The sequence below is a fragment of the Tachysurus vachellii genome, chromosome 13 (genome assembly GCF_030014155.1).
Source record: "Tachysurus vachellii isolate PV-2020 chromosome 13, HZAU_Pvac_v1, whole genome shotgun sequence".
Taxonomy (NCBI): domain Eukaryota; kingdom Metazoa; phylum Chordata; class Actinopteri; order Siluriformes; family Bagridae; genus Tachysurus; species Tachysurus vachellii.
This window is the reverse complement of record NC_083472.1, coordinates 22,033,969-22,043,968: the sequence shown is the minus strand read 5'-3', so window position 1 is coordinate 22,043,968 and position 10,000 is coordinate 22,033,969. Positions and strand designations below refer to the sequence as shown.

The 10,000-nt window shown below is 41.7% G+C and overlaps 1 protein-coding gene across 7 annotated transcripts in view; it reads left to right on the top strand.

Annotated features, from left to right (window-relative positions):
- Positions 1-10,000, top strand: part of rapgef2b (Rap guanine nucleotide exchange factor 2b) — a 110,827-nt gene that overhangs the window by 39,718 nt on the left and 61,109 nt on the right. For all 7 annotated transcript variants that reach the window (XM_060885299.1, XM_060885301.1, XM_060885303.1 and 4 more), the window contains exon 4: positions 7,514-7,597. In XM_060885299.1, coding sequence (XP_060741282.1) covers positions 7,514-7,597 — 84 coding nt within the window. The remainder of the gene's footprint in view (positions 1-7,513; positions 7,598-10,000) is intronic.

The following is a 10,000-nucleotide window of genomic DNA, read 5'->3' as shown; positions in this document are numbered from 1 at the left end:
ATTAAAAAAATGAGTAAAGTTTCGCTTGCATTGAATTTGTATATGCATTTTTATTAAAAAAAAAAAGACAGACACGCTTTGCTCAGCATGAAGTGTTACCGTCTTACGTCTCCAGCGTCCTCGGTTCGATCCTGAGCTCTGATTCCTGCCGTTTCCTCTTCTTTCCCTGTGTCCATGAGGGTTTCCACTGTATTCCAGTTTCTTCCAATAACATACTGAGACTAGGATTGAAATCGAGTGCAAAATTGTCCCTAGTGTGTGAAAGTGTGTGTGTTCCGGTCTCACCGGATGCAGCACGACCCTAACCTGAATAAAATGACTTCTGAAGATGAATGACTGATGAAATGAATGGAAGAAAACAAAGAAATCCTTTAAAAAAAAAAAAAATCACAAATCTGTTATGAACATTTATAGAGATGATATTCACACGGTTCGGCTGTACGCTGTCTGTACTGTCGACCCCGGTGACTCTGAATCGTTGTCACACTCAGGTGTGTTTAACAGAGTGTGCAGTAACAGGTGTGTGACGAGGATGTCAGCGGCTTCAGTTTTGTTTCTCTTCATTTGATCAAGTAAAGAAGCAGTTCTTTGTGTGTCCACAGTAATGTTCTCACAGCAAGCTTAGAGGCCACACACACACACACACACACACACACACACACACACACAAACACACACAAACGACTTGAAACCCAAAAAGAAATGAAATGTCTGAAAACATTAATGTAACAATCAATACGTGTTGTGACGTGTTTGTGTGTGTGTGTGTGTGTGTGTGTGTGTGTGTGTGATGTTATTTTATGTGTGTAATTAGCATTTCATTAGCCTCACTGTTCTGAAACCTTTTACTGTTCCACTTAATGTGTGGAGCAAACACATGGAGGCTGGTATGTTAAACAAAATCCTGCTGTGATGAAGATTGGAAGTGTGTGTGTGTGTGTGTGTGTGTGTGAACAGAATAGTGCGCTCAGGATTACCTGTATCAGTAGGAAAATTCACATCTTGTACCCCATCCATTTTGTAGTGTAGTGTTTATCCTTCACAGGGTCGCAGGGAACCTGGAGGTCCAAGATGGGGAGACAAAATACTGGAGGGGATGCAAATGAGTCTCCTGGTTTTTGTCACGTTTCACCTGATTGGTTTATTGGGGATCTCCGCTTGAAGATTTTACTAGTTTAGGATAATTCTTGTGTGTGTGTGTGTGTGTGTGTGTGTCTGTCTTACACCTTTGTTCATTAGCTAAAGGGGAATATACGACTTGAAACTCCAGAGTTCTTTGTTGTGTGTGTGTGTCTCCATGTGCTTGCAGAAATATACAGTATTTGCTTTACAGCATGTGCAGACAAGATAAAGTTGTTCTCCTACAACCTTTGTATTGAAGTTATACCCTATGTAGTGCACACTAAACCCTAGCCGAGGCTTCAGCGATTTCGGACGCAGCAGCAGCTGGCTTCTGTTTCACGCTGATAAACCCGCACTGTGCTTTATTAACTAGCTCTCGGCTTTAAAGCCGCACAGTAACGCACAGGGCACGTCTCGGTGCCGAACGTGTGCATACACACACACACACACACACACACACACACACACTGTGCTAATTTAAAAGGCTGCAACATTTCTGTGCAGCGGTGATGCCCATAAAGTCTTGTCATTGCATGCGCCGTAATTATATTTAATTATAGGTTTTATGTTCGATACATCAAGTCTGTGTATATAGAGGAATAAGCTTTTACTAGTTTAATTTCAATTACAATGTTATAGTCGTTTAATGCTTGCAAGATGGGCATTGAGGACCTAATTTAGTTTAACCGTCCCCTGTGTGTGTGTGTGCTTGTATGCCTGAGTATGTCTGTCATTCTCTCTGTGTGTGTGTGTGTGAGTTTGTATGCCTGAGTATGTCTGTCTCTGTGTGTGTGTGTGTGTGTGTGTGTATGCCTGAGTATGTCTGTCTCTCTCACTGTGTGTGTGTGTATGCCTGAGTATATATGTCTGTGTGTGTGTGTGTGTGTGTGTGTGTGTATATGCCTGAGTATATCTGTCTCTGTGTGTGTGTGTTTGTATGCCTGAGTATGCCTCTTTGTGTGTGTGTGTGTGTGTGTGTGTGAGTGTCTGTCTCTCTCTGTGTGTGTGTGTGTGTGTGTGTGTGGGTGTGCGCTTGTATGACTGAGTATGTCTGTCTCTCTCCTTGTGTGTGTGTGTGTGTGTGTGTGTGTCTATGCGTGTACACATTCAGTAGTGGATCTTGGTGATACATCATTGTATACTGGTGTACACACACACAGCAAAATAACACACCGCCATACTGCCACAACAGCTTATTTACTTCAGCTCACACATCTTTCCTTTACTGTCTGTCTAATTAATTACTTCATTAATACTTTTGATTATCTTTAAAAGTCTTCATGACATCACAACAGAAACTATGTGGCTCTGCACACTCAGTTATTTCCTATTTCCTACAGTTATACACTCACTTATTTCCTATTTCTATGTTACACACACACACACACACACACACACACACACACACACACACACACACACACACACACACACACACACACACACACACAGTAGTCTATCCCAGACTCTTTCCACAGGGGAATTGGGTTTTTGACGCTCAATGCAAGAATATTTCTGTGACCCAGTTCAGTCAGCACTGTGCTGATGATGCAGAAGATGTCTCTCAAACAACCACCACCCAGCCACCCACCCCCCCTCTCTGCGTTCCATCGATTAATAATTGAGCATTCATGTTTTGCCTGTAATTCAAAGCAGAGGCAGTGAGGATGCAGGCAAGTCGAGAGAGAGAGTGAGAGAGAGAGAGAGAGAGAGAGAGAGAGAGAGAGAGAGAGAGAGAGAGAGAGAGAGAGAGAGAGAGAGAGAGAGAGAGAGAGAGAGAGAGAGAGAGAGAGAGAGAGAGAGAGAGAGAGAGAGAGAGAGAGAGAGAGAGAGAGAGAGAGAGAGAGAGTGAGAGAGAGAGAGAGAGAGAGAGAGAGAGAGATTCCTGCTGTGTCAGTGTATGTGCCGGAGTTGCCTCATTAGCCCTGTTGTAGAAATGTTAGCAGGGATAGGATCCTTATGCTTGTTGTAGTGTGTGTGTTTCTGTTAGTCATGTGGTCTTAAGGGGCCAATATTTGTGATCTCTAGTTGCCTTTGAAGATGTTTTTTGGAGCAGAGACTAAAGAAAGGACTGATAGATATCTGCATTCACATCATTAACCCACAGCACAGAAATCTTTCCACTGAAGTTCACTCATGGACCGTGTTTAGATCACGTGACCATAAAAAGATGACGCTCATCGACAGATATTGTTTCTTTCTTTAGGTTGCATCCCAAATGGGGGATAAATTCCTGATTGCATGTTTATTTGATTTGGGACACCGTAGTAGTTGTTTCAGTGCTGTAATAGGAACATTTAATTAGTGATTAAGAGAAAAACATCACTACTGACCATCACGTGAAAGTGTTTCATTCGGTTTTAGACTACGCACAATTAAACAAACCAAAAACAAAGAAAGAAAACTCAAAAACTTAACTTAAAAGTTTAGTTAAAAATTCAATATTTTGTTTTATTGATTTTCTTTCTTCTTTCTTCTTTGTTCTTTGATTTTCTTGGCTGGTTCTCTTCCACGAGTCAGGTCTCCCGTATCATTTCGAAAGCTACCGACTCAGGACATTTAAGGCTAACATGTGCTTCCTGAGATCGTTTGTTTAGTTTGGCTCAGTTTGCACTTCAGGTCAGATTAAAAAAAAAACTGCTCCAAAACATAAAACACTGTGATTGGTCCACCTCCTGTATCGAATCACTTTCTCAAATCAAGCGATTTCAAAGAAAATGACTTTATACATTAATGTAAATATTACAAAAAAACAGGCATTTAAAAACTATACAATGCAAGAATTATTTTGGCACAACATCGAAGTGCAGTGATGTTCCTCCAGGCCACTAGGTGTCAGTATGTACCATTTGATTTAAATTTTTTTTTTTTCCTGATCTAATCACACTGACAGAGATTTTATTTGCAAAACTCTAAAGTGTCTAATCTATTTCAGACCTTTATGTATCCATTATACAATGACGTTAGATCATAAAATCCACGTTCCTTTATAAAGCACAAAAAGCAACCAAGAAGATTAAATATGGTTGCGTTTGTCACAGCACAGGCACTGGTATGAGTCCTTTATTTAAATAAAAGCGAGTTCTTCATGCATCACAGAGCTGCTGAGATCATTGTATAACCTTGATCACTGGCCTGCTGTTTGAAAGCCTGGGTTTCTGAGAGAAAACCCAACCGTGCCTATCTTGGAACAAACTCAACAGCTCCACTGCTGCTGTTATGAAGGCTACTAGGTTGAGCAAGCAATCGAAATTTCTTACGGTCTGATGGGCTAGAGGGCGATGTAGCTTCTCTGTTTTTTTATAGATCTCTCTGAGGTTTTTCATGGATGAGGAACCACCATGAAGTGTCTGAGACAATCAGCAGTAATTTATACCAGTGGGTGTAAACAGGCATCTGTTTATCATCTTCTCAGATCTTCTTGAAAACGAATATCTTTGTATTTTTTTTATTAGTGGAACCAATACCACCACCACTAATAGTCATAAGAGTAGCGGAACTTAGACTCTAAGTTCATGTAACCGATTGGTGACAGTCTTGGTGATCAGGTGAGTCAGGTGATCACACTTGGTGAAATACCTCGAGGTTTGGTGTCCACTGGGGTTAATTTTAGTGAAACCTTTTTCACTATGAGGAAGAAGGTCCTTGCAATGTGGATTATGTTCTTGATCAATGATTTTCATGGCTGCACTAATAGCTGCTACGGATTATGTTTTCCATCCGTCCATCCCAGAACCTTTCTAAAGAACCGGTTCTTCAGTGTTTGAAGAATTTATCGAATTTATATAGAATTGCCAGAGTAACCAGAAGAACTTGGGGCACCAGGGGACTTGGGGAATAAAGCAAGGGACACCCCAGACACAGTCACACACCTATTTACACACTATGGACAATTTATATCTTTGGACTGGGAAGGAAACTCTAGAACCTTGAGGAAACCCCCTAAGTCACAGAAAGAACATGGCGGATGGAATCAAACCTCGAACCACTAAACCCCCAATGCAATTCTTTTCAGTTCAATGTCTGTTTTTCTTCGACTATTCTACTACTACATTCTACAATATTTTTAGCATATTTCTGGATTCAAATTAGTACCACAAAGGACTGGACACTGTTGGTGTCAAGCTGTAATTATTTAAAATCTAGAAGTAACACAATATTCATGCTAACTCTTACGTATGAAGGTGAAGCAGCGATCGTTATCGTTCGTTGCTGTACCGTCTAGCGATCTGATGGAAAAAGAGCACTAGCTAAATACAGCTTTTAAAGTGAACTAGTTAAACACTAATGAGCTGATGAACTAATACACATAGAGCACAAGTTTGTCTTTAAAGTTTTCCTGACATTTTTCAGTTTTCCTGAAATTAAATCGGAAGAAATCGCAAGTAGGGGGGTGCACGGTGGCTTAGTGGTTAGCACGTTCGCCTCACACCTCCAGGGTTGGGGGTTCGATTCCCGCCTCCGCCTTGTGTGTGTAGAGTTTGCATGTTCTCCCCGTGCCTCAGGGGTTTCCTCCGGGTACTCCGGTTTCCTCCCCCGGTCCAAAGACATGCATGGTAGGTTGATTGGCATCTCTGGAAAATTGTCCGTAGTGTGTGATTGCGTGAGTGAATGAGAGTGTGTGTGTGCGCCCTGTGATGGGTTGGCACTCCGTCCAGGGTGTATCCTGCCTTGATGCCCGACGACGCCTGAGATGGGCACAGGCTCCCCGTGACCCGAGGTAGTTCGGATAAGTGGTAGAAAATGAGTGAGTGAGTGAAATCGCAAGTAGAATCGCAAGAAACGATCGCAAGAAAAAGTCACTCGTGCTGTATTTGCCTTCGCACCACTGACCCGTCACAGATGAGAATGCAACACCCATTTAGTCGTTCAGATCTTGATTGACGGTTCTTTTGTAAACGACGACGATGTTCTCTGCTTTTCAGATTCCATTGGGTTCACTTTCATCAGTAGGTGGTGAAGTTCGCAGAGCTAGTCGCTAATTCTGCGGCCTTCTTGGCACTTAGCCCACGTCCCTTCCTGTCATGTGACATGGCACGTTTACTGAGCGCTGTGTCAGCGTGCAATTTCCTTGAACACACACACACAGACACACACGACTGCATTCACAAATGTCTTTGTTAGTGCTGCTATATTGGTGTGTTTGGAAAGGAGAAAGGGTGGACGTAATGAGTAGTCTACTGGTTTACCTCCTACTGTTTGTCTCATTTCTTTACTGAAATTTTACTATCGCGCTTTTTTTTCCAAACAGAAGAAACAGCAATAAAGTGTTTGGACTTGTGGTGCAAGTCATTGTGGTTGGGGTTGTTGTCGGTCAGCGAGTGTAGCCACAGTAGCCGGTTGCGTCAGAATGCCGTGGGAAAGTCTGGAATTGGTCATCTGTCATCGGCCATCGTGGAAAAGTCAATAAATCATTATTTTTTTAAACCATGACACTATTTTTTTTTTTTTGCTACAATGAGCCCAGGGATGAGGAATATCGAAGTAATTCTTAAAGGGATATAACATGGATACGTACTGCATGAACTTTTATATCTAATATCTGTAATTACTGCAGGTGAGAATTTCAGTACTGAGGAAAAAAAACTTCGTTAACTCTTCGACTAAAAGCCTCAGGGCCCATTTTGTATTCTGTCGAGCGTTTATGTAAACGTTGTGTGGCTTTTTTACCTCACAACATCTGGGTTTATTCCATCTTCTCTTCTTAAAAATATGCAGTGAATTGGTGACTTTAACTGGCCTGTATTTATCTGGTGTTATTTGGAGGTGATTTATCTTCTAGTTTCCTAAAAAACAAAAAAAAACAGCTTTAAACTGTCCATCATTAAGAGAAAATGTCCATCACCTGCTTCCTTAAAATCATGAACTTGAAAAAAATCTGTTATCTGAAGAAATGATTTGTTATTCTTTAAATTATAGAGATTATTAATTTCTCTCTCTCTGTCTGTCTCTCCCCCCCTCTCTCTCTATCTCTGCCTCTCTCTCTCTCTCTCTCTCTCTCTCTCTCTCTCTCTCTATCTATCTATCTATCTATCTATCTCTGCCTCTCTCTCTCTCTCTCTCTCTCTCTCTCTCTCTCTCTCTCTCTCTCTCTCTCTCTGTCTCTCTGCCTCGCTCTCTCTCTCTCTCTATCTCTGTCTCTCTATCTCTATCTCTCTCTCTCTGCCCCCCTCTCTCTGCCTCTCTCTCTCTCTCTCTCTCTCTCTCTCTCTCTCTCTCTATCTATCTATCTCTGCCCCCCCCCTCTCTCTCTCTCTGCCCCCCCCTCTCTCTCTCTCTCTCTCTGCCCCCCCCTCTCTATCTATCTATCTCTGCCCCCCCCCCTCTCTCTCTGCCCCCCCCCCTCTCTCTATCTATCTATCTCTGCCCCCCCCCTCTCTCCCCCCTCCAGTCCGGATGACATCGGCAGCTGCTGGTACATTCTTCTCTCTGGATCTGTGTTCATCAAAGAGTCCATGTTCCTTCCTAGATCCAGGTATGTAACACAATGTCACCAAAATGTCAGCCCATGTGCTTTGTGGTACAGAGTCAGAGCCCTGAGTTAATAAATGTATTTAAACAGAGATTTATGGGATCTTCTGAGAAGATCCTTCAGTAACTCTGCTGTTCATGTTCAAGGTCATGATATAGCGTGTAAAGGATTAGCGCTCATTAGCCAAACCAGTTCACGGATTATTACGAACAGGATGTTACAAACTTTACGTTTCAGTAATGATCAGAGAGATAAGAAGCACAAGTACAAGGTTCTTTGTCAGATACGTAGAGAGTAGAACTAGAACTTGGTGGTGATGGAAGCTAAAGCTTTGGGAAAGAAGCGAAATCAAGTCTGTGTATAAAATAAATGTACAGCGACGATAAAGTTATTAAGAAAGTTGCAGCGCATGTCTGTAAAAAAAGTGTCGTGCAACTTGCATGTGATGTGATGAAGTGAAATTTCTTCTTCCACAGTGTAAGAATGAACAATAAAAAAAAAGAATAGAATAAAATACACAGAAATGTTATATAAAGTAAAATATAATGTTTGGAGGATGGAATTATTATAAGCCCGAGTGTAATGGAAAATGTCCTCTGATGCCATTTTCCTCTTTTTTTCTTTTTCCTTTTGTTTATTTTATCTATTTTTTTTTTTTACATAAACATTGAAGTGATTTGGACGGTTTCTGGAACGTCGTTGGCGAAAATACTGAAAGGTTAAAATCCCAGAGCTTGTGAAGAGAGACCACTGAGTCCTTGAACAAATCACTTAACCTTCAGCAGATCAGCTCAGATTAGATTCTGGCTTATTTGTAATTACTTTTCAGTGGGAAAAAACCTACGATATCCTGTTAATTAACGGCGGGGTGGGGTGGGGTGGGGTGGGGTGTTTAATTTTACACTGCAGTAACCCATAAGAAGAAGCTTTGTTCATTCACTCAGGAGGCTCCTGGAAAATACCCAGAATGCCTTTCTGTATATTTTGGATAGATTTAGATGTGTGTGTGTGTGTGTGTGTGTGTGTGTGTGTGTGTGTGTGTGTGTGTGTGTGTGTGTGTGTGTGTGTGTGTGCTGACACTCACATGGTTACTGGGTGTCTAAAACCAGACACATTAGGACACTGAAGGTCACATTTATCTTAGTCCTTCTGCTTCCTCCTCTTTCTCTTCCTCTGCCTTTTCCTCTTCCTCTTTTCCTTCCTCCTTTTTTTACCCGTGTTTCTTCCTCATCTTCATCATCTTCGTTTTTAACTTAAACCTCTTCTATCACTTTTTCCTCCTCCTCTGCTTTCTTTTCCTTGTTTACTACTTCTTCTTCTTCTTCCTCCTAATTTCTTTCCTCCTCTTTTTCATGTTTTCCTATTTTTTCTTCCTTTGCTCCTTCCTCTTCCTCTTTTTTTAAATGTTCTTTCTTCTTTTTCTTCTTCCTCATCCTCCTTTTACCCCATCATCAGCATCAGCATCATCTTATTCTCCTTCTTCCTCAAGTTCTTCCTCATGTTCTTCCTCTTTCACTTCATTCTTTTTCTTCACTCTATCTTCTTTTGGTGCATCTGCTTCTTTCTCCTCCACATCTTCTTCTTGTTTTTCGAACTCTTCCTCTTCCCTTTTCTTGCGTCATGAACTTTTGTTACATTTTTTTGTGATGAAGGTTGTTCGTGTAGGTGTGATGATTTGTACTTGTATGACTTGAGCTTTAGAGAGAGAGAACATGCTTTTTTCACCTTTATAACGTTCCTCATCTCTCGCTCATTAACATGTAGCCACTTTTGTCGAATTTTCACACATGCAAATGGATTTATATGCTTCGCGTGATCAAAACACGGCTCTGTATAAAGCTTTAACCTCGTGTCCTGACTGAATCATCGCCAAACAAGCTGGAAAATTGGTCGGATGACGCGTAGCTACATTAGTAGGAGGAAATCCAGGAGAAAAAGTGGAAGAAATCACAACTTCATGCAGATCTTGATTCTTACCGAACACTCATGACCAAGTTCTCCTCAGATGTGACTTCTGCCAAGACTTCCTTCTACAAGGAAAAGCTTGAAGCTTCCTCACATGACCCTCGGAAATTCCACAACATCATCTCTTCTCTGCTCAACCCCCCGGCTCCACCTTCTTCATCCTCCCTGACTGCAGAAGACTTTGCTTCTTTCTACCAGGAGAAGATTGAGGAAATCTGCCGGACCTTCACTTCAGCCCCGACTGCACTTACATCTCAGAGTATGGACTCCCCTACACCTTTGTTGTCACATTTCTCAACTGTAACAGCAGAAGAGATTCTAAAACTCATCCAGTCTTGCAATCCTACCACCTGCCCATTGGATCCACTCCCTTCCACTTTGCTGCAGACCATCTCGCAAGACCTTCTGCCCTTCATTACAACTATCACCAATAGATCCATA